We start from the raw sequence: 25,891 nt of genomic DNA on the forward strand, positions 1-25,891 counted from the left end.
ATAAATATATATATATATATATATATATATATATATATATATATATATATATATATATATATATATATATATATATATATATATATATATATATATATATATATATATATATATATATATATATATATATATATATATATATATATTTCGATCGATCTCTATATATTTAGGAGGCTGAACTTATCTTGTAAATATATACAGGACGAGGCATAAGTCATGTCCAATGGGAATTTTTATGTTGTTTATGTTTCAGATAACGACGAGAGATTGCTGACCCCATGAGGTATAAACCCTCAGATAACGTGGAACTTTTGTGGGACTATTTAAAGGTGCACATATACATACAATGGATGCCCAAAAACTTTGGAAGACCTCAAACACAACGTGCAGCAATCACATCACAAATCCTCCAGAATTGGAGTGACAGCTTTATCTGTGATATTAACATTTGCTCTCAACTCCATGAGCACAATTTGAACACTTATTGTAAGATTTGTAAAAAATATTTTAAAATCCTATTGGACATGACATGAGTCACCCTGCATATACATATAACCATGAATGTCTCCATAACTCGAAAACACTCTGTCTCTGTCCGTGTGTGTGTGTGTGTGTGTGTGTGTGTGTGTGTGTGTGTGTGTGTGTGTGTGTGTGTGTATGTGTGTGTGTGTGTGTGTGTGTGTATATGTGTGTGTGTGTGTGTGTGTGTGTGTGTGTGTGTGTCTGTCTCCGTCTCTCTCTCTCTCTCACGGCCACATCTTAAAAGCTATAAATTCTTGACTCGGGGTACAGATACAACTTTGTGTGGGAAGTAACATGGACTGTGTGGCTGTGGTCATATAGGCTGTTTTGAGGCTGCAAATTGAGACCAAAGTGATCAATATTTTTGGTAAACAGGATGACCAATTGGTCTCAAATTGAAAAAGGCCTGATTTTTGGAGTGCAACGCAATTAACTTTTTTAAAGTCTATGAAATAATTTAAATTACAGATCAACTTAAACTTTTCCCGTCACTGTGGATGGATACTTTTGCTTGCTTTTCCCGTCACTGGGGACTGGTACTTTTGGTAGTTCCCTATAAATGCAAATAAGTTGCCTCTTTTTTCATGTCAATATCGTGTACCCATTGGAGAATGCATTCAAATGAGCAGAATGTTTTAGTTAAAGTCCGCAGTGCTCGCATCGTTTAGAAACATAAAAGATGCTGTCTTAGCGAGGGTTTGTATAAAGCAACAAGAATGGTGCTCAGACTGGCAGATCGTAGCTCCGAAGAGAGAATAGACTTGTTCTGTGACCCCTTTTCCTTGTGACGTATAATATGATATTTGGGCCATCCTCGGGACACACACATCCTTTGACCTTTTTGAGACTTTAGAGCATCCACTTTTGTATCATCACTCTGCACACCTTACGAAGCATGAAATGAAAGTGTGAACACGTTCTACCATATTGTTGAAAAATTAATCATTTGGTAAAAACAAGCCGACAGACACCTGGAAACTATATGCATCATGGTAAGTGTTACGGCATGACTTGCAGGTAGAAACGTAACATTTTAATATACAGATATAGGCATGGTTAAAGCAATGGAAAGTAAATTGTCCATTTAACATACATTATATCGTGGTATATCTCGATACAGTGACACAATGACTGCAAAATCACTTTCAGCCCATGACGGCACATTGGTTGCACATAATGCCCCTGCAGCAGGCCATCACACAGCCATCATAGCCAGGAAGAGCCATCACAGCCAGGGAGGGCCGTAACACAGTTTTTAATGTATCCAGGAGAGGCTGCGTGGTTGGCACAAACCATGGCACGGGGGGTATAGCCGGGCATAGGGCCGCATGCAACATTCGCAATCGTTGTTATTGCATAGGGGAAAAAAACTTAAATTTCTTATCAAATTAAATAATGGTTTCATAATGTATAACAACTATAGAGATTCAATATAATATAACAAAGTGGTTAAAATACAAACAAATCAATGGACCCTTACAACCGTTATTTGCAATATGAGCTTCAATGTCGCATGCAACAAGGTCGAACTTGCAGTGAGATCAGGAAAATATCAATAGATCAAATCATCAGTCATGTCATCCTTAAAACCTTTAGAAGACAAGGCTTTAAATGGCTCAAAAGCTGTTGTACAGAAATTTAAGAAATGCAATCACGAACAGAACTAACGAATGTTATATTTATACATAAAAAGCGCTTAAATGGAATATGAACATATTCCCAATAAAGAAGGTAAGTGCGCTTACTCCGTGTGGAGACAGTAAACAAGGTGGTGGAAAAAAATCTCATTCCAGGAGCCCAGGGAAGTTCTCACAATCCAGGCTTCCCTACGAGATCCCGTCCATCCCCTCCTGGAGGTGCCAACATAGGGATAGCCCAAAAAAACATTGGCCTCTGGATAGATCTTCCCAGGGGGTTGGGGAGAAAAGGCCCGTGTACTAATAAAAAGAGCAGGACGAATCCCTGTCCTGAAAGTGTAACTCAGAAAAGGGGGCTTTGCCGTGCACCAGCTGGGACATATTATTTTGTCCCAAACTGCACTATATTGAGATCTTTCATGTACAAAACGAATAAAATTCCCCCTTTCGTGCTTGCTCTGTTCCATATGCATGCAGCACTCATGCTGTTATTTGTACACCTCAAAAGCTTTCTGAAGAAATAAGACCAAAAGTATTCACCTGTTCTGTATCGCTTCTTCTGAAACTACATTTCTTACCACAAATTATTTTGTTCTTAAAATGAAGGACCAACCAAAATATATCCTGAAAAAGATGAGTTGGAAACCTTATGCATCCTTCGTAGAGTGATGATAAAAGTTATCAAATTTCATCATAATCGGCATTAAAAGGCAATTCGTTGCAGGTTGCTTGCACCTAACCAGCAGAATTTCATTGTTTTCTTATTCTTCTTTTTTTTTGGCCAAGCAAGCAGCAATATCAAACTTGTAAACAGCATTGGAATGCGCTTTTCACATGAGATAACTTTTACATTCTGCAGAAAACGAAACAACCCTTTCTCAAGATTATCATATAATTTCATCCATTTCGCTTCAGGTGAGACTTACACGGTTTTACATGCATAAATACAAAGTTGTTTTTTTTTGCAGTACGAAATAAAATACACCATATTCACTGGTACAAAGAACACGATCTCTCCAAAATTATGCTCGCCCTTGCGGTCTACAAAACAAGAGATTGTCCGAACAGACAGTAAGGCCAGGGTTGCACTGAGTTGGTCATCGACACAATGGAGGAGTGTAGGCTTCAAGTTGCACGTGCCATTAGGACGTTGACAGCGCTATAGAGAACACACCACCCGGAAATGTTTAAACACGGGAGGAGAGGAGGGGTGGGGGATTGTGGGGTGAATTCCATGTATTCACTGAGATGGCTACCCATACCAATGCAATGATAGGAGGGGCATAGCAAGATTAAAGCAATGTTCTAATACAAATGAGGAAAAATCCCCTGCATTGTGCAACGCAAAAACGAGCCAAAGCTGTGAGCGACAGCAGCCATGACTTTTTCTTTTCCAATAAAAGGCGTGACTCATCAAAGGAGCCTTCATAAAATACGTGTCGTTTACACAACAGAAAATGAATGAGGAAAAAAAACCAATGAGGTGAGGTGCACAGGGAGGTCACGTACACATCCACTATCTCCCTGATGAAGTTAGCCCCAAGTCGTGTGCAAAAATGTCTGCGGTTCTGCTTTGGAAGCATTTGGAGCTATGGTCGCATGTACACATCTTGTTCCCATGTCTCGCCACTATCCGCATGGCCCCCCTTTACAATCATGTCAGCACTTTCCATCTCATAGTATCCATCGCGTGTTCCATGCCGTCCGCTAGCACGTGACTGCTGCAGCTGCTGTCGGTTCTGCTCATTGCGATTGAGCTCACGAGCTCGCTCACGCTCCCAAGAGCCACGACTGTGATGTCGCAGTTCATTGGGAGCCAAAGGTGATTCGTCTTCCTTCCCCCTCTCTACTTCATGAAAATCTCGTTCACGGAAGCCCCTGCCAGCTCCAGGCCTCACCGTTGGCTCGCCATAGTCTTCCTCGGCCTGCTCTTCTGTGTAAGCAGAGTCACGGCTCTCCTGTGTTTCTGAGTCAAAGGTATCCTGGCGTGCAATTGAACTTGTGCGCCCACCACTCCACTGTCGCAGGAGGTGTTGCCTTGAGGATGAAGAGGAAGGTGTTGTAGGGGAGTGCCGTCTCCCAGGTGCCTGGTGTCCATATGATCGTCGACTTGTCTCCACAGGCTCTCCTGATGTATGCTCAGGAGTGGAAAGGTCTGTGATCACCTCGCCATGAACCAAGTGTGTTCCACCACCCTGCTGATCCGAAGCAAGTGTAGGAAGAGACATCAGACAACAATAAAAGGGCAGATTACAAGGCAAAGTGAGAAATGAAAGAATAGTTTGAAAGAAAAGCAAAGAAGTGCTCTGTAAGGAAAATGTGGGAACTTTGCTTGATACCTGGAGGCTGGAGATCGGAGCTGGACTGGCGAGTCCAGCATTTGCAAGTGAGCGTTCAAGAAGAGGGTTTGGAGGATTAGCGCTCGGAGGATGTGTGGCACGCCAATATGCCTCAAGATACTCGGAGAGATGCTCACATGCCTCCTCCAGCTGGTTTTCATCCAGTATGACATCAAACAAGTCCTGCAAAAAGAATAGGACACTTGGAGACCTCTTACAGACGTTTGACACAATTGATCCAAAATGAGCAGAGCAATTGATGATGCTCGTTATAAACAATTCAAACTATTTTACATCTTTTACTGGTTACAAATGTGATCGAGAATATGGACCATGATATTTTGAGGAAGGTAATTGATGTAAGTTTGTCATGACTAAATGCCAAACGAGGAAAGTTCTACAGTAGCCTTACAAACTTTACAGGCCAAATGTGCTCACATGGTAAATAACTCTCCGGAAGGCACGGAGTGCCTTCTATGGAGACACAAGCCTGCAATAGACTATGAGGTTTACAAATAAACTCCTCACTGAGGGAACACATTGCCTTTTAAAATTTTCAAAGTTTCATCATTCAGATTGTTAAATCTCTAAAAATTTCAATTTTCATAGTTACTTCTTCTAAACTTTTTATTCTTGTTTATTTTTTTTACAAAGCATTTTGAGATTTCATTTAAAAGAGAGAGAGCACGATTTAAGGAAAAAAATTCATTGATCAATCAATGTGGGTGCAGGCACCATTTAAGGAGCACACAGTGAAGTTGCATAAGCAGCAACTTCCGCTCACAAAATTGGTAAGGGGTGAGAAACAAAGGCAGATTGGTGCACGTGATTTTATTTTTCAGAAATCATAGCTGTCAGATCAAGTATGGATTCATCTGTGCAGTTTTTTTTTTTGTTTTGTTTTTTTCCATGATCTCGGCTTGTGGAAAAGCTGGGGCACAGAACAGACCAGGGCACAACATAAAAAAGGGAACAGCAGGAAAAAGGGGAATCGCCAATAGCAGGGAGGATGAAGAAAATAGACTGAGACAGACAAACAAGGGATGCAGGTAACTTTGAGGGGAAAGGGAGAATGCATGGGGTGGACAATATGGAAACATTGGCAAAATTTGGGGAGGGGTGGGTGGGGGGTGGTTTAATGTGTGTCTAAAAGACCATGATTTTGGATGGGGGGTGATAACTTGGAGGGAAGAATGATATTAAAGAGAGTGTGGAAGGTGGTTCCACAGGCGGGAATAAAGAGAAATAAATGAGTGGAAGTGAGAAGTGGTTCTGGATTTAGGCAGTTTCACTCGGAGGGGGTTGCTGGTGGACCACGTGTGTACTGCAGATACCGGGGGAGGGGGGGACGCAGCACGGATCGGGCAGAGGGTGCAAGACCAGAAATGAGGAGGAAGAAGATAGAGTGACCACCGACCTAAGGCAATGCAAAGTGATAAGCCATTCGACTCAACTTCATCGTAACAGATTCCAATGATCTTAAAAGCCTTGGTTTCCATGGCATCAAGCTGAGCAAGATGTAAGGCAGGGAAGCCAGCCCAGAGGGGAGAGGAGTACTCCATCAAGCTGCGAATCAATGCCTTGTAAGTGGATAGGAGCTTAGGTGTGCCAAGAAAGGACTTTGTATGATGGAAGATGCCCAGTCGGCATCTGGCTTTGGAGGCCAACTTTGAAATACAGCTTTCCCAAGAGAAGTCATGGCTGAGGGTGAGATGCAAAAGTTTGAGTGACTGAACCTCTTTGAGAGGGTTGTTGAGAAAGTAGATGGAAGGCTTTGTCAGAGAGAGAGAGAGACAGAGAGAGACAGAGACAGAGACAGAGACAGAAAGAATGGGATTTCTCAGGATTGAAAGACATGTTCCAAGTGTTTGACCAGTTTGTGATTTTGTCAAGGTCTAAAGGCCCGGTCACACCTTGACGTTTTAGCCAGCGATGGCAACGTGTTAAAATTTATGTAAAACGCTGGCTTACGTTGAACTTTTGATGTTTTTTTTAAAAGATTCGGACGTATTCATAGCGACTTGGTCTTATGTATAACGCATTGGTAACTACACATAACGTTTCGTTGTGTTATAGATAACTTATACCAACGAATGCTGAACCTGTTGTCGGCCTACACAACCGATGCCCAACAATAGTCTAACTCAGGCATAGCGCGTTGCACGCATTGCCGACGATGTCATGACGTAGCCTATTAAAAGGCTGACGCACAACGATTCAAATCATAACTGCCGTAGAAATGGAAGGGTCAAAATCGCGGTCACACCTTGGCGATCTTGCCAGCGTATGCCGACGTAACAAAAAGTGTCTAAAACGTTGGGGCACGTCGAATACGGTATGGGTAAGTTTGGTATGCGCGAGTAGAACGCTAAATACGCTATCATACGTCGTAGTAAGTAGAGTACGTCAAGAAATTTTGAACATGTTCAAAATTTTACGACGTACTCGGCGTATGACACACGTTCCGCATGCGATGATGATAAGTTTTACACGTGATATGTGGACGCTTACACACGTCCACAAAGGCTACTTATAAGCTACTCATAAGTCGAAACACGTCGCGGTAATGTCTTTTTTACGCGAAACTTATTTCTAACTTATGTTTGACGTGCTTTGAACCAATTCTTTACGTAGTCCCAACACACATCGACGTATGTAGACGTATTCCAATGACGTCTTCCGGTTGACAAAAAAAAAAAAAATGAACGTGTTTCTAGCTTACAACTGCCATATAAAGACGTGTTCCCAGCGGTTTTGGGAATTGGTATATAAAAATGCTGCTCATAAAAGGGGAACCCAACAGTGTTTTCGAGTTCCTTTTTGAGTCGATGTCCATGTCAGCAGTAACAGTATCAGTATCAGTATCAGTATTAGTATTAGTATTAGTAGTAGTTTGTTCATGTTGGCAGTAGTAGGTGAGTGTGAGGGGGAGGGTGTGGGTTATGATGGATCGTCCTTGCGTCCGCGTGTCCACGGGTAGGTTCATAGGCTGCCACTCAACGATTTAAATGGCTGCATCTCCACGATTGAAAGTAGACGCTTGCGCTCAACAATTGGGTTTTTTTTACACTCAACGACTTTTTAAACGGTACCACTCAGCTAGTTTCATTGTTTACAATGAACGATTTAAATTGCTGTCACTCGCCTTTGTTTTTTTTTTTTGTTTTTTTTTTTGACGCTGGGGTTTGGAAATTTGAAACGTTTCTTCTGAACGTGTTAAAACGCTCAAACTCGACTATTTTAAATAGACGCTGCCGATGGACAATTGGAATCATAGCCAAGCTCGACATCGAAGTGTGAACATCCTCGTCATGCCGAAGAAAAGTTTGAAGAATGCTGCAAATAAGTGTCCTGGCCGTGGCCGTGGACGCTGACGCAAGGACGATCCATTATACCGACGTCTTTCAGCCTATGAGTAACTTAAAAGTAACGTCTGTCGACGTGTGGCAACGATCGCGTAACGTGCCAACAACACGTTAATCATAGGTTAGAAATAAGTTTCGGGTACACTAAACATTACCTCGGCGTGTCTCAACTTATGATTAACTTACAAGTAGCATGTGTTGACGTCTGTCAACGATCGCAGACCGTGCCTACAACTTGTGGCCAGCGTAGCGGAACGTGTGAGTCATACGCTGGCATACGTCGTGAAATTTCAAGCATGAAAAAATTTGAGGACAACCGAAAAGTACAACGTTTAAAGCCAACGTACAATGACGTATGGCAACGTACTACGACGTATGCCAGCGTGCTCTCAATGTTATCAAAACTTACCCATAACGTATTCAACGTGTGCCAGCGTTTTAGAAAAAAAATTCAAAAATCGGCATACGTTGGCTAAAACGTCAAGGTGTGACCGGGCCTTTAGGAGAGGGAAGCGGCTGCTGCCTGACTGTTAGAAGATAAGGGGTGTCACGGCAGAGAGTGGAGTCATCAGCAAAGAGATAAAGAGGATTTTCCAGAGAGGCAGTGAGATGATTAATTAAGATGAAGATTAGGAATAACATGGTGCCAAGAAAACGTTATAATCCACTTTCAATAATGTGTTGAGCATTGAACTTAAATCGTAGGTGGACGGAGCTCCAATATCCTCACTGAACAGAAGGAAACCACGACTCTCCTCAATATCCAACTCCATTCTCTTGTTACTGCTTTATCTGTAATGGTTGTGATTATTTTTCTCCACCCACCCATCCCTCAACCAAACAACAAAAGAGATTATGAGAATGGTTACCTTAGTCTCGTGGTCTGTTGCAGGCCTGTACAGTCTCTGATGGAGGCCGTTCGGTGGCTGAAATGTTACATTTTCTGATCTCCTGTGTTATGAAAAAAACATTTAGTTGTTCGGTCATGTAATATATTTTCCGTGCCGCAGTTCTCGCAATTTCTATGAAAGTACAGTAAACCTTCAAATATCACGGGTTTGAATATCGGGGGTTTTGACCAATCGCAGGCAACCTATTGTGTTCTGATTTAGTTATCGTGGGATTTAATGTCGTCGATCATGATGTTTGAGCTGAAATGAATCATCATTTGCATCTGTGTGTACGATTACCTCCCATTACAAGCAGTTTGTTGTTTTTTGTGCACCATTTTTAACGGCGCCCAAACGTTAAACGATGGACAAAAGTAGGACTGCCAAAAGGCAGAGAAAGGTTATGATGTTGGGCGAAAAAAATTGAGTTGTTAGATAAGTTGGCAAGAGGTGAAAGTGTGGCATATGTGGCCTGCTATTAAGGAATCAATGAATCTTCTGTGTGATATATCCGTAAAAGTGAGTCAAATGTCCGTGCAAGTGTTGCCGCCAGCACTCCGCAAAGCAAATAAGTTTCATTCCAGTCACATGATCCTCATATTGAAAGGATGGAAAAAGCGCTTAATATTTGGATTGAAGACTAAACGCAGAAAAAAGTTCCTTTGAGTGGACCGGTGACATGGGAGAAATCGTTGCAGATTTACCAACGTTTCCACGAGGCACCCGGGGCCGAAGACTCCAGTTCAATAACGGCTCCCCACAAGTTCCACACCAGCACGGGCTGGTTTGAGAAATTCAAAAGAAGATTCGGCCTCCATCATGTAAAATTAGTCAGGGATGCATCATCGGCAGACTATTATGCTGCAAAAAACTACCCATGGCAGCTCATGGAACTAATCGAGGTGAAGGGATTTAAGCCAGAGCATGTTTTTTAACGCTGATGACATGGTATTATTCTGGAAGAGGATGATACCATCTCGTACCTTTCTGTCCAAGCAGGAAATTTCTGCACTGAGGTTCCAGGTGGCTGAGGATCAGCTTACCCTTCTCCAATGTGGCATTGCAACCTCAACTAGATCCTGATGATGCAATAGCCATCGCAAGTTATACATACGCATCTTTATAACCTCCACAACTCTTCATTCCACTCGACGTATTCCCCATTCTAACAGCATCATCCCAAGCTAAGTCTTGTGTTTTCTATTTATAGCAGAGTACAGTACATAATATTCTTACTTGCCTCACTGTTTTGGAATAAATTTAAAAGTTAAAAGTCGAGTATTTTTGTATATTTTACACTGTATTTTTAATTTTATGTTTCTTTCAATGTTAACATGCTTTATACATATTTATTATGTTTATTTCTGGTTGCCGCTGACCTTCTTCTATATTTTCTCTAAGCCAAGCTTTTTAAATAGTGGCGAGTGTTGTTTAACACGAGACTGAAAGAAATATGGATGAAACCTGATGTCCTTGAGGCATTCAAAGCTTATCGCATCCCCTACAGACTAACAGACCAGAGCAGCCTCGGCAAGCTTGGCCTCTAGGTAATCCCTCAGCTAGGCCATAATAATCTTTAGCTAATAAAGAGGCCTAAATGAGTCTTTACATATGAACTAGTGCACCGGGCGTAGTGGCGTGCGCCTATAATCCGGCTACTCGGAGGCTTGGGTTGGAGGATCGCTTGAGGATGGGTGCTCTGCGCTGGGCCGCGCTATGAGAGGGTGTAGGGCAGCCCGGAATCATGGAGAAACCCAATCCTTATCCCTGTGTCGTAAGAGGTGACCAGGGTTGCATCAGGAAAGGCATCCGGCATAAAACCTTTACCAAATCAGTATGCGGATCATAATGGATCATCCGCTGTGGTGACCCCTAACGGGAGCAGCCGAAAGGAGAACAACAACAACATATGAACTAGTGCATGCCCGTACGTGCGTGGCCGTACATGCAAAAAAAAAAAATTCAAACCGCGTGCCAGAAACAACAACCACACAGGCCGTTCCTTCACTCCCGCGTGCCCGTACATACGTGGCCGTACGGGCAAAAAAAAACTTTCAAACAAACACACAGGCCGTTCCTTCACTCTCGTAAACGACGATTGGATTGGAGCATTGTGTTTATCTATATATGCGCATAAGAAATCGATAAATTATTAGAATACAGTAAGTCATCACTGTCCGGAAGTCCGTACGTTGTAACCCGTAATGGGGAACGCGCTCTTTCCCCATCAGCCATGCCTACGCAGCAACGTGTCCTGTCATTGGTAACTAAATGGCGGCCTTTCCCCATCGGCCACGCCCACGCAACAACGTGTCCTGTCATTGGTTTGGTAAATAAATAGCCATAACTTGGGAACCACTTGTCCGATTAATATCAAACCTTGAAAAGGCACATCCTCAGGGCCCCAGCAATATACCTGGCAAGTTTCAATTAGATCGGACCAGTGGTTGTCATGAAACAGTGGTCACACACACACACACACACACACACACACACACACACACACACACACACACACACACACACACACACACACACACTGCTGGAATTATAGATAGATGATGTATCCCTTTACCTGTCCAATTTTTCTTGCCATCAGATTATATGTGGACTGTGTATGGATTGTTTACAATTTATATCTTGGGGCCCCCCGACACCATTATGGCCCAATTATTTCAACAATAAAAACGTACAAAATGGGGAAAAAAAATTACACTCCACTCTGTTGCACTCCAATCCTTCACAAACCTATCTGTTCTTCTCCTTTGTCGGCCTCCCCTCTGCATGGAAGTCAGCAAACATCACTACTATCCATAAGAAGGGTACAAAAACAGACCCTACCAACTATAGGCCAGTGAGCTTGCTTCCAATTACAAGCAAAGTCATGAAATCTGTCATTGCTTCTGATGTAGTCTTTCCTGTTCTCAAACAACCTGATCTGTGACCATAAGTTTGGATTCTGTCTTGGTCACTCAATTCTGGACATGCTTCTGCTACTCTAAGCTCCCTGCCTGTGGCATATAAGGCTGCCTTGATTCCTGGATTTTGACTTAATCCACTCACATAGTCAATGTGTGGAACCCCCTCCAACCCTTTCATAGTGGAGGGTGAAGTTTCCCATGGCGGTGTTTTGGGCCCAGTTTTATTCCTCATCGATATAAATGACCTCTCTGATCCTCTGGAAAACCCTCTCTTCCTTTTTGCAGCCGACTCCAAATTATGTCGTTCACCATTTGCAAGTACTCCAGTGGGTGAGTAAAGTAATGAGGTCAGCTGACGTTGCTGGGAACCCAATGATGTATGGTGCTCTATATGGAGCATTATCATTTTATGCAGTTAGCAGTCTCGGTCTAGTGACTCTCAATCATTGTCAAACGAAGCCTTGTGTTGGCTTAATGGTTAGGTGGTTGGCTTAAGATCCTAAGGTCTTGAGTTCAAGCCCCTGCCAAGCTGTTGAATTAACACCAGGTAGGATTGACTCAGCCTGTCATCCTTCTGAGGTCAGCAAAATAAGTACCAGTGTATTGGTGACAGAGGCATTACATCAGTGTAAAAGCTGTGCCCTCAGCCAATGATGCTACTTGCAGCTTTGTGCTGCACATGAAGGAGGAGAAGGAGTTGTCAAACGCATGGTTTAGGGGAAGGGGACATGGTTCAGGTGGAAAGTCAGTGAGAATGGTTCTAAGCACAGTGCGAATGATGTAATAGATGCTGTACAGAAAGGCAGTACTTAGATATACAATTTTATTCATCCTAAATCGATCAGCATAACCGGCATGGTCATGATACCAACCGGAAAGCATGAAATTACAACTAATGCAGCAGGGCAGTGACAATTTTGCTTTGAAAGACCACATTGCGATTAACAATATCAAAACCTGTCAAGCATATATCATGACAAACCAAAGATTATAACTCAGCCTTCTGCTGAACCATACCGCGGGACTTTGGGACAACTTGTCGGCAGCAACCATTTGTACATTCAGGTGCTTGCTTTGAGATTTTCCCCGTGACTTGATGAGTCTTTGTAGAACCTGCAGAGATAAAGCATGCATGACAAAGTGGAATTGCAAAAGGTCCTTCACCACTTCAAAAAAGTTTACTTAAAGCATTAATAGCAAACAGTTGGAGGAAAAGACCTCAGAGAGTTTTTACTTGTGAAAAAAATTGGAAGAGAAAGTTCCACATTTTGACTTCTCACAAGACCTGTATTCATGGATGACCATGTGAGGCCTCATTGTTATCGTTTACTTACTGACTTCTTAGAAAAACAATGCCATCACACCATTCCGTTGGCCAGCAAGAACTCCTGATTTAAATTCAATCGCACATTTTTTATATTCTTGGGAATATAATTATGAAAATGGACCCTCCTATGCAGATTCTGACACTGTAGGAGGCTTTTAGGCACAAGAAATTGCAAAAACTCCCTTCAGTTCCTCGCTGGCGGCTTCTTTACGGGTTGAGAATAAGGGTTGCAGCAGTCATTCATTCTAATGGTGCTTACACACATGATTGACCTTTTCAGACATTCATTCCATCGTAACATCATGGTGTTTTTGATGTAAAATAGTGGCATAACAGACATCCATATTTTCTGATGAAATAATCAACACAACCTCTGAATTTTCTCATCATTTGTCAAACATGCATACTTTCCAATACTGTGTATGGTTTTATTTTTGACACACTTTAGTTTCTCAATACATTTTCTTGGTTATTGCTATGATACAATCAAACAGTACAAGGTGGCCTGAAAGTTGCTTAGCCGTCTTGTTGAAACGAGACACTTTCAGCTATTTCCACAGTAACAAGTCATGGTACCAGCCAGTTTCTTAACAAAACTCAAAAGCTACGCTGTTTACCGGTCCATCAAAAATATGGACAAAATAAATATCTTGAGGTCATTCCTGGATGTCGAGGATGATGCTCCAATTCCAATGTGAAATGTGGATGTTCCTCAGACCATAACACCCCATTTCATGCTCGTGACCTTCCAAAGATGGCACATTCATCCAAAAATAACACTTTTCCTTGAGACAGGGCAGTCAAGAAGGTGTCAAGCAAGACATCATATAATGCACAGCGCCAGTTCATGTCGGCATCACTCAGTTCATTCACAAATGATGGAAGCCAGGGTTTCAACTGAGCAGAATTTTTAATGCGAGCTTGTAGCGTGGTCCATGGAATGCCTCATTCACTCGGACTCTTTCTTGTTGACCTTCACAGCGACTGGTCAACTGATGCCAACACAGCAGGGCACGTGTTTCTTCTTATTACCAGTCTTCCACTGCACTTCTTGTCATTCACACTTCCTGTTCCAAAAGCACATTTTCCCACTAACGTCTGGTTTGGTGGAGAAGGTTTTCCAAAGCGTTCTGCAAAATCTGTCTGCACCTGTGCAATTGTTTCGTCTTGTGTGCCCTTTCATGCACCCAAACACAAGCAGCCAATCACTCTTTGACATTGTAACAACTTGTATCCGCCATGGCGTCAAAATTCCGACCAACTCTGGGTCTGGGTTTGGAGCGTCGGCAGGTTCTCTCAGTGGCCTCTGCTGACTTTCTCAAAGTTAAGTCTCCAGTCGATTTTTGTCCCGTTTAACTGTTTATTTTCTCACCTACATGTTACTGCGTGTTCCTAGTTCGGTTTTGTTTCAAAAATCGTGCTATTTTGTGATTTTCCGTCGACCTTGTCTTGCAGGGTTCCTTGAGGCCTACCCATCCTTCCCCTCTTGGTGTACGATCGTTTTTATTTGTATTCTCTCCCTATTACCTTCAATTCCTATTTTCCCCACTTTCCCAATGCCCCCCATCCCTCCCAACTAAACACTCTGTTTCTTGTCTTAAATTTGAAGGAAAAAAAATACTTTCCTCCCTGCATATCCACGAATCCTGATCACGATCCCGATCTCTCTTCTGTTTCTCCTTCTTCTACCGGCACATCATCTTTCTTCTATTTGAGCTGACCCACTCTCTCCATTACCTTCACGATTTTTTCTTACAACCTTCCATTCCCGAATCTTCAAAAATCCATCAAAAATTAATAATTTTCCTTGCATCCTTTCGATCTATACAACTGTAACCATGTGTCTCTCCACCATCATCCTGATACTTTTCATCGATCCATCAGCTTCATTCTGCGTTTACAGTTCCAAATTCACCATGCACCTCCACAATTTTACTTCAACCTTCCCTTTTCCGAATGTTATGTAATCCTTATTTAAAATAAATCAATAAACAAATTCACTTTTGACTATAGGCCGACCTTCCTATAACCACATGCTTCTCCCGTAACCATGTGATCTGTTTCCACCTTCTGCGATTACCAATCCAAATTCACCATTCACCTCACAATTTCTTCTACAACCTTTCCATGATCTAAATTCTAAACTGATGAAAACTTTCTCAAATAATAATAATAATAATAATAAAAACGATCTCTGATAATGCTTCATCTTTGTTGTGATAATGAAGTGCCGTACTGTAAATAACGGCAACAGTAATTGGGCGGATGTGGCAGCACTGTATATGAAGGTCAATGGCTGGTGTTGACACATATACCACGTACTCCGTGGAAAGTCATGCTGGAACCAGCACGAGAGGCTGTGTCATAAGTGCCAGAAAAAGGGTAATTTTGCGAAGGTGTGCCATAGTACTTCATCAGTAGCTACTGGTGCTTGTGCAACTTCCTCTGATCAGGTAACGCTAGCAGCTATGTCTTCTGCCGCTGCCCCAGGGGTGTTATCAGGCTCAATGTTGTGGAAGGGTCACGCTCAATGGAGTGGAATTGGATGGCCTTATTGATAGTGGTAGTTCAGAAAATTTTATCCATCCTGACCTCGTTAAGTGCCATTCCTTAAGTGTTCATCACACCCGAGGAAATGTTTCCATGGCATCCACTTCCTTCACCGCTCAGACATCAGGGTTCTGTCGGGTCAATATCAAAGTAAACGGTCGGTGCTACCAAGATGTGCATCTGTCCATACTCCCTCAGCTGTGTTCAGATATAGTTTTGGGCCAGGATTTTCAGGGACTGCATGATAGTGTTACACTGACATATGGAGGTAGTTTGCCTCCTCTTGTTATCTGTGGACTCACTACACTGTGTGTTGACCCTCCAGAACTGTTTGCCAACTTGACAGCTGATTGTTATCCTGTTGTTGCTAGATCACGCCGGTACTCTCCCGATGATCGTAAATTCATTGAAAAGGAAATTCAAAGGATGTTGAAGGAAGGTATTATAGAGCCCAGTAACTCCTCTTGGCGTGCACAGGTTGTTGTCGTTAAGGACGAAACTCACAAGAAATGCCTCGCCGTGGACTATTCAGAAACTATCAACAAACTTACACTTCTTGACGGGTATCATCTGCCTCGTATAGATGACACTGTTAACAAGATTGCTCAATACCGTGTTTTTAGTACAATTGACCTCTGTAATGTGTATCATCAAATCCCCATCAGAAATGAAGATAAGCCGTACACCGCGTTTGAGGCCTGTGGACGCCTTTATCAGTTTGCTCGGGTTCCCTTTGGCGTCACCAACGGAGTGGCTTGCTTTCAACGTATCGTGGATTCATTTATCCAAGAAGAAGAACTGGTTGGAACATATGCTTACTTAGACAACATTACTATTTGTGGCATGACTCAGGAAGAGCATGATGCTAATCTCATGAAATTTCTTGAGGCTGCTAAGAGAAAGAATATAACTTACAATGAAGACAAATGCATCTTTTCAACTAACAGGCTCAGTATTCTCGGTTATGTGGTGGAAGGAGGGGAAATGCGCCCGGAGCCTGAACGACTCCGACCCTTGCAGGACTTGCCTGTGCCTCGGGACATAAAATCGCTCCGACGCATCCTTGGCTTCTTTGCCTATTATTTACAGTGGATATATGACTACTCAAGCAAGATCCGGCCACTGGGTGCCACCACTACATTTCCCATGAGAAGGGAAACAGAAGCGGCTTTCCATCTTCTTAAGCAAGACATTGAAGGTTCAGTGGTGAGGGCGATTGACGAATCCGTACCCTTCGAAGTTGAGACCGATGCTTCGGATGTGGCAATTGCTGCAGTCCTCACCGAGGCAGGACGTCCGGTAGTCTTCTTTTCCTGAACCCTTCAGGGACCTGAATGTCGTCATGCTTCTATTGAGAAGGAGGCCCAGGCTATTATTGAAACAGTTCGCCACTGGAGACAGTATTTGACAGGCAGACATTTTACTATAAAGACAGATCAACGATCAGTGAGCTATGTGTTTGATAAGCAGCATAAAAATAAGATAAAGAATGATAAGTTCATGCGTTGGAGGATGGAATTATCTTGCTATGATTTTGACATTGTGTATCGTCCTAGTCGAGAAAACATTCCCTCTGATACATTCTCCAGGTCTTATTGTGGGATGGCATGCCACGATCGACATTCACTGTCTAACCTCCACGAAGTCTTGTGCCACCCAGGGGTTACCCGCTTATACCATTTTGTGAAATCTAAGAATATGCCATACTCTGTCGAGGATGTCCGGCAGGTTGTTGGATCTTGTAGAATATGCGCAGAATGCAAGCCCAAGTTTCATCAACCAGATAAGACTCGACTCATAAAAGCTACTCAGCCATTTGAGCGTCTCAATATAGATTTCAAGGGGCCTCTTCCGAGTACAGATAAGAATCAGTATTTTCTTAACATTGTGGACGAATATTCACGGTTTCCTTTTGTATTTCCTTGTGCCGACATGACCACTTCCACGGTTATCAAGTGCCTCTGTCAGCTGTTCGCTATTTTCGGAATGCCGGCTAACATTCATTCGGACCAGGGACCCTCCTTCATGAGCAAGGAATTACAAGACTTCCTTGCCAGTAGGGGGATCGCTGGTAGCAGAACTACTAGCTATAATCCTCAAGGGAATGGCCAAGTGGAGAGGTTCATTGGTACCATTTGGAAGGCAATCACAACGGCTCTAAAATCCCGTAATCTACCCATCAAATGCTGGCAGACTGTTCTGCCTGATGCTCTCCACTCAATTCGTTCACTGTTGTCTACAGCAACCAATGCTACCCCTCATGAAAGACTTCTGAACTATTCTCGTCATTCTTCCTCGGGAGCCTCGGTGCCTACTTGGCTCTGCAATCCTGGGCCAGTCCTGCTGAAGCGTCACGTAAGCACGAATAAAACTGATCCCCTTGTGGATGAAGTCGACCTCCTCCAAGCAGGACCCCACTATGCCCATGCTCGCTACCCAGATGGCAGGGAAACTACGGTCTCCGTTAGACACTTAGCCCCAATTGGAACCCCGTCCAAGAGTGAACCCCAAATTCTACCTCAGGCTTCTGAAGAAAATGTAATTCCCCAGGGTAGTCCCCAAGACGCACCCTGCTCAGAGGGGGATGATCTCGTTCCTGAGATGGTTCCTGCAACTCCACAGCAATCAGACGCTGGGGATAACCCTCCAGTGCCAAGAAGATCCGGTCGCACCATTCGTCCTCCTATTAGACTAGATTTATAGAGATAGACATCTCGGAAGGGGGTGAATGTTGTGATAATAAAGTGCCGTACTGTAATTAGCGGCAACGGTAATTGGGCGGATGTGGCAGCACTGTATATGAAGGTCAATGGCTGGTGTTGACACGTATACCACATACTCCGTGGAAAGTCATGCTGGAACAGTAATGGTATGTTGTATACTATATTAGGGATAATGTACTCTGAGGAATGTAATTGGTGTTAGAGTATGGAGTTTAACTTCATTATTATGTGATGTGTATGTGGTATTTGCCTTCAGTATTATGTCTACTAGTTATTCTATTTTGTTATTCTTACCAGATGTATATTTATGTTGTTGTAGATATGCGTTTGGGTTTTGTGAGAATGGAATCCATCGAAAAGGTCGATTGTTGATTACTACAACAATCTTCCTTTCACACGTGTGGTTCTCATTACTGGATCATAATTCACGACTCTTCTTCTATTTAAACAGACTGCTCTCAAATCGACATTTCCTTCATACCTTGCCGAAAAAATCCAACTGTTACAGCGTTTCTTCTCTCTATTCTCTTAATTCGCCTTCATTGCATCTATCAAGAATTGTCATTAATTGCATCTGACCTAAAATCTCTGACCAGTTTGCAATGAATGTTCACTTTCCATCAGCCATTCTTTTTTTCCAACTTCAGTACCAACTTACCGCTCTCACCCCTCCCTCTCAAAACAACCATCACATTCTTCTCCCTCCAAGCTTCCCCCTCACCTTTCTCCCTCAACTCTCCTGACTCACCCTTCTCCCACCATTCACCCCCCTCACTCATCCTTCTCAAAGTTGCCTCCCCCTCACATCCACAAAGCTGCCTCCTTCCCCTGCCCTCTCACCTCTATCTCATCACTCCACCTCCTCAAATCCTCAACTGCCTTCTGCCCCCTCTCCTGCCCCCTCCCCTCTCTCCCCCAGCACCACAGAACCTTTTCTCCTCCTCATCCGGCCCCCTTCCCTTGCTATTCTGCAATCCCCCACACTCTTTCAACAACTCTCCTTACATGCCCCCCACTCCTCCCTTGCCCGACCCTCCCCCTCCCCTTCCATCCCCTGCACCCAAAGCCTCCTCCCCTACCTCTTCATTAAAAGTATGGACCTCAAATATCCGGGGCCTTCACTCAAACCTTTCAGATGTTCCGATACAGGTTGTCACTGACAAACCAGACATAATCTGTCAAACAGAAACTTTCCTCTCTCAAGACGTCTCTGACTCCCAAGTATCTTTCCCTGGTTACTCCCTCCTTCGGTATGACAGACCTGAGCCTCGTCCTGGTGGAGGAGTTGCTCTCTTCATTAAAGACTCTATTCCTCACTCTCCATGCACTGCCCTCACTCCCTCACACCCCCAGGAATACCTCTGGCTATGGTTTCCCCTCCACTCCCACCTCAGGGACTGACTCAGTCGGTCAATTTCCTGACCCGGACCTCAACCAATGGTTCTCTGTCTCTTCTGGATCTGATTTTGACAAATTTCCCGAACAATATCTGCTGTTCTTCCTCCGCTCCAATTGGTTCTTCTGACCACGTCCTTGTGAAAGTGGACATCTCTCTGGCTGTTATCAGAATCCACCTCAGCGCTGTCGAATCTGGCATTTCACTCAAGCCGACTGGCAGGGTCTCGAAGCAGCCATCAAACTTCGAGACTGGTCTCCCATCGCTACTTTCTCCAACATCAATTCATCCTAGGAATTCTTTCAAAGAAACTTGCTCTCCCTCATGCACAGATTTATCCCCTCTCGTCTTCAGTTGACCTACCCGTCCTCCTGCCCTTCGTTCACTGAGGCTTGTGGCAAGGCAGTTGTCCTAAAACAACTTGCCTTTGCCTCAGGGAAAGCAAACCCAACTGAGGGTAATCTCAGTTCCTTCCATAAAGCTCGGAACAAGTGTGTGTGTCTACCCTCAGGAGATCCAGAAAACAACATCTTTCTTAGCTCGTCTGAACTCTCAAACCTCTCTCCCACCTCCATATCCTGGTGGCATCTAACCAAATCGGTTTCTGGTGTATGTTCCCCCTCCATCCCCCCCCCCCCTTTACCTCAAATGGCCGCACTACTGATACCGCATGTGAAAAGGCTGAATGCCTAAGCTCGGTGTTTACATCGAAATCTTGTGTCCAAATCCCATCGCTTTCTGTACCCACCTTACCCAGTCGCACCCAACTGTCCCTGGACTCTGTGTCCTTTTCTCCTGACAAGGTGGAGAGTTTGCTTTCAAACCTCGAGTCAGATTCTGCAACCGGTCCAGACGGCATCAGCCCAGGTGTCCTAAAAACCTGCTCCTCTGCTCTTGCTCACCCTCTCTCTGTTCTATTCACCCTCTCATATGCTCAAGGTCATGTTCCATCTGCTTGGAAATCAGCAAACATCACTGCCCTGCACAAAAAGGTGCAAAAATAGATCCCTGCAACTACAGACCAATCAGCCTTCTCCCAATCATCAGCAAGGTTATGGAATCCATCATCGCTTCAGACATTAAATCCTTCCTCTTCTCCAGTGGCTTTATTTCAGACCAGGTCACTCTACCCTGTACATGCTGCTTCTGCTCTCCCAATAATAGATGAAGGTACTCAATGCCGGACATGAAATCAGAGCCATATCCCGAGACATATCACGTGCTTTTGACACGGTCTGGCACCCTGCCCTACTCACCAAACTCTCTTCCTATGGTATCCAAGGCTATCTCCACTCATGGCTCGCAAACCTCCTCTCCTGTCGCAGCCAACGTGTGGCCTTAAATGGAGTTCTTTCATCCTCTCTTCTTGTCCAGGCTGGAATTCCTCAAGGCAGCGTTCTGGGCCCTGTTCTTCTTCTGGTTTTCATCAATGATCTCTCCGACTTTCTGGAAAATCCTGTTTATCTCTTTGCTGATGATTCCACCGTCTTGCATACCATCTGTCATCTCTCAGACCGGCAAGCAGCAGCTTCTTCGCTCTCTGCAGATCTGGGTAAAATCACAAACTTGTCCAACACGTGGAACATGTCTTTCAATCCTGACAAACCTCACACTCTCACTTTGTCTCTCCGAAAGGACCGTTTGTAATCCCCCTCCCCCCCCTCCATATCCTTTATTAACAATCCTCTGGAAGAAGTCTTTTCTTTCAAGCTTCTGGATCTCAACATCTGCCATGATCTTTCCTCGGAAAGCCACATTTCCAACCTGGCCTCCAAAGCCAGTCGCCGAATGGGAATCTTCCATCGTGCAAAGTCCTTCCTCGGCCCACCTGAGCTCCTGACCACATAAAAAGCTTTCGTCCGCAGCCTGATGAAGTCCTGCTCTCCCTCTCTGGGCTGGTACTCCTGCCTCTCACCTTTCTCGGCTTCGTGTTGTGGAAACCAAGGCATTTAGGATCATCGGTATCTCCCACGATGTGGCTGAGTATTTGGGCCTCTCACTCTCTCACCACAGGCAGGTCGGTGGTCTTTCTGCCTTCTACCATCTCCTCTCCATTCTCACCCCCCCTTCTCTGTCTGTGATTTGTCCCCACCATATTTCTGCAGGGTGCTCAAGGTCCGCCAACAACCCCCTTCTGGTAGAACTACCAAAATCACGAATCACTGCTCACCTTCACTCTTTCATTCCTCTTTTTCCCCACCTTTAGAATAAACTCCCTCACTCTGTTTAATCACATTCTTCCCTCCAGGCCTTCATAACAGCTGTTCACCACCACCTCTTATCGTCCCACATCCAAATCCTCGATCTTTTCTACCCCCGTTAATCCACCGCAAACCCACCTCCTTCAAATTCCCGGCTTTGCTTCCTGAAAGTCCCTGTAATGTCCATCTTGTATACCCCATGTTCCCTGCCCCCATCCCTCTCCCTTCCACAGGTCTCCTAATGTCTCTGTTCCCCACTCAATTGTCCTTCCCACACCCCTCTTGTCTCATGCCTCACTTGCTGTGCGTTGTGTGTTAGCTCTCATACGAGCCTTGACAAGGTATACAAAAAATTTATTTTTTTTAAAAAAAGTCCCACGTCAGTGAGTCAGTGTTGCTGCATACCACAGTGAGGGAGGATGGAGAGGAAGAGATGGAGGTGCGAGAAATTTAGCAGGGGGGGAACTTTACACTCAAAGGGGTAAAGTGACTTTCAGGCTCTGTGTCAATAATCTTATATCTACAATAAAGCTGAGTTAGTGTCTGTGGGTTATAAGCCCCACCCATTTTAAGCCTGTATCTCACTGGTCTGCGACAGCTCGCGACAAGTTGGAGACACAAAATTGCGATAAAATAGCGATAATTTTCACTTGGAATCACACTGAATTTATTTTTGCGTATGTCTCACGAATATCTCATATTTGCGTATGCCTCACATCATTGAGAACAAATTGCGATATAATTACGAAACTCTCAGGGGTCCCAGGACAGATTATCATTTTTTCTCCAATCAGTCACAATTTAGTTTCATAGGTCGCCAATCCCTCACAAAGTTGTCTCACATTTGTCGCACCTTCTGACTCACGGAAACTAAATTGAGAAGGGTTCGAGAAGGGTTCGAGACAATCGCGATGACTCTGCGACTATTTTGAGAGAAAATTTGTCGCATGAATTTTTTGAACATGTTCAAAATTCAAGCGACACCAGAGCGACGTCCTGCGACTCGCGCGAGGAAATTGAGAACCACCGCGAACGTTTCGAGACATTTTGGAGAATCCCGTTCGCATTTTGTCGCGAGCTGTTGCAGCCCAGTGAGATACAGGCTTTACAGACCACTCCTTCCCCTCTCTCCCCCAGCCTCACAAGACCTTCCCATTAGCCAGGCCACGCCTTTCCTTCCGGCCACCCAGAAATCGCCGCCATCTTTCATAGCTGCCTCTGATATACATTTGAAGAATGAACAATGTGTCTTTTGTCATTAAATAAAGGTACTGTTTTGAGGAAACAAAGGTACATTTTGATTAGAACTCAAATGAAGTAATGCATGTTTTGTTCACAGCGATTGTGGTCGTGGTCTGATATGCACCACCCAATGAAGGTACGTTAATTCTCATATGATGCAGAGGAAAGAAACTCGTAGTCTTTCATTTAAAATACTTTTCGTTATCACCCGACTTTTAAAAGCTTATAAACAAAATGATGGACATGTCATTCATATATTATGTGCAGTAAATAAACATTTTCATCAGCTTGGTCGTGAAATATCTGCATCCGTAATTAATTTGTCAGGAGGTTGGGGAAATTCCCAAGAGATATTTATTATGTATAAATATACTTTAAAGAAGTTATGTACACGTTCACTTTAAAGTTGTACATGAAATGTACACGTACATTTTTATACGCTGAACATTACCTCTGAGTTTATGTACATTTTAAAACTGAACAAGGTACATTTTCATTAGACTGAAAATAGTCATGATTAATATTTGAAGTCTTTAATTTTAAAAAACGGTTCTTTTGTCAGTGTTTTGTATGCACTGTTTGCTGTTGAGATGTCCAGGCCAGCGATGTCATTCAGTTACTACACAGCTAGCCACCCATTCCTTATAAATGGTTTTCAATGAAGTGCTTGCTCGAGGGCTTAAGCCACTTGGCGAGAACTCTACAAGAAACTTGGTAACTGAACACACCCCAGATTCATTACATGGCGATGAGGATAAACATCTATACCATCACTTCTTTCATCCATATAGATGAATTTGTGCCTCAGGGGGAAGATTTTGTCATCCCCCTGGTGACTTAGAGGTGACGAAGTAAGTTAGAGGTTGGTTGGAATCGAAAGTGGGTTTTGTTTTAATTATTTATGTTTCCCAAATGTGGTTTAAAACCCTGCAAAAATTCCTTTGAGGGAGGACCCAGGGAAAGGGGTGGGAGGAGAGAAGGGGTGGGGTAGGAGGAGGAACCCAGCGGTGCCTGGCAATGCTGGGTACCTCTGCTAGTAGCATATAAACAAGGAGTGTTGTAGCCAAATCTAGAACGGCACTCGGTAGAGTGCATACCTCCACAAAGCAGAACATACCCCATGTAAAAATGGCATTCCTTTAATGTAGTAGTTTTCTGCAGACTACTGTAGTAGGACCTGTTACCAACTATAGTATATGAGAGTACTACTCACATATACTATAGTTCTAACTGTAGCATTTTTGCCTGGGTTGTTTATGTTTTGTATACACTGATAGGCCGGGTCTGCATCTGGGCCTTCACCAAAATCGAATCAGCTTGTTGTTGTCACCTACCAAACTCATTCACCAAGTTTTGTCACAACCTGTCCACAACTTTTTGAAACATCATGCTATATATTGTTTGTAGCCCTATCTTTCAATTAAGAATGACTTTAAAGATTACAAATTCTCTTAACCAGCTCCTCAACAAAATTGAATCAATTCATCCTTGTCACACACTAACCTGTCCACCAGGATTCATCCAAATCCATCCATAACCTTTTTGAGATATCGTGCTCTGTATCCTTTTCGGCACTACCACTCAATGGTGAAGATACTTGTTCCAGAATGTACTTGCTTTCCAGTTTGGGTTAAATGTCAGTGTGACTTTGTTGCTGTAATGTATTCACGTGTCTCATAGTGGTGCCTTCGCTTGTGTTTTTGCACTGGATTCGCGTGACCTTGACTGGGCCGTGTGCACTTGTAGACCTTTTACAGATTTCTCCCATCTGTCGCTTCGCTCTTCCATGGGCCTCAAATTGTGTTTCAAAAAAAGTTTGACCATCATTGATGTAAATTTCTGCATAACTTGCTCAGGGTAGATCGTGTAATTGCACACGATTTCAGAATTGAAGTTATATTTTTACAATTCCTGCAATACAAAGTCAGCATTAACTTTAACCCTCGTAAATTGTCTCAAAATGGTTTTAATGACAGATCATGTGGAACACATTAATATTCCACTTAGAAAACAAAGAACAATCATGAAGAACAAAGGAAAATGATAAACAAACAGTAAATTTTATGAAACTCACCTTTGGTGAGGCAACTTTGACATAGACAACAATTGGAGCAAGAGATGTTTTTGCAAGCTGCGCAGGGTGGTTGATGGTATCCGCATCAAGTACAACAAGCTGGAGTGTGCGTGCAAGTTCAAAGATGCGCTCAATCTCACTCTGAACTTCCGCTGGTGTGTAAGAGCAAACAGAATCAGTGTTCAGTCTTGGTGACTTCAGAGGAAGATTTAACATCAAAGGTGGAATAGCAGTGATAAAATAAGAGAGGAATCGACACTGAAGTTTCCAAATAAACTTTCAAATATAATTGCAAATGAAAGGCATTTCTGCCTCTTATCCCTTTTACTTTCACATTTCACTTCTGACATTGTGCTCACTAAGTTGTAATTAAATCAGTAACATAAAATACAATTGAGTGCCATTATATTGAACACTCATGAAAACGAATGGAATGGTTCGTGGATATTCCCATTTTAATGAACAGATTTCAATTCAATACAATGAACAGTGAATATGAAGTTTTCATTTTAATTATTTTTAAAAAACATTTAAGCTATTGCAGAGAAATTTAGTAAAAATATCTATTTTGGCCAATTCATTCAGCGTTATTATGACCCAATAGGAAATGCAGGTTGAACCGTTTGGGGTAAAATATAATTTAGGGTGGTCATCAGAAATAAAATGAAGAGTACAAAAAAGACAGAGAAAGCATGGAGAGGATG

General features: G+C 43.2%; 1 protein-coding gene across 7 annotated transcripts in view; it reads right to left on the reverse strand.

Moving 5' to 3' along the window:
* Nucleotides 1-1,505: 1,505 nt before the first annotated feature.
* LOC147032012 (voltage-dependent L-type calcium channel subunit beta-1-like) overlaps nucleotides 1,506-25,891 on the reverse strand; it is a 222,713-nt gene continuing 198,327 nt past the window's right edge. For 6 of the 7 annotated variants that reach the window (XM_085869264.1, XM_085869262.1, XM_085869265.1 and 3 more), the window contains 4 exons: nucleotides 25,188-25,339; nucleotides 12,692-12,787; nucleotides 4,499-4,681; nucleotides 1,506-4,357 (listed from right to left, as the gene is read on the reverse strand). In XM_085869264.1, coding sequence (XP_085725390.1) covers nucleotides 3,749-4,357; nucleotides 4,499-4,681; nucleotides 12,692-12,787; nucleotides 25,188-25,339 — 1,040 coding nt within the window. In that variant the 3' untranslated portion in view covers nucleotides 1,506-3,748. The remainder of the gene's footprint in view (nucleotides 4,358-4,498; nucleotides 4,682-12,691; nucleotides 12,788-25,187; nucleotides 25,340-25,891) is intronic. The other variant, XM_085869263.1, reaches the window with a different exon arrangement.

This window comes from Eptatretus burgeri, chromosome 2 (assembly GCF_056783735.1).
Source record: "Eptatretus burgeri isolate ZD-2024b chromosome 2, Ebu_testis_v1, whole genome shotgun sequence".
Classification (NCBI taxonomy): Eukaryota; Metazoa; Chordata; class Myxini; order Myxiniformes; family Myxinidae; genus Eptatretus; species Eptatretus burgeri.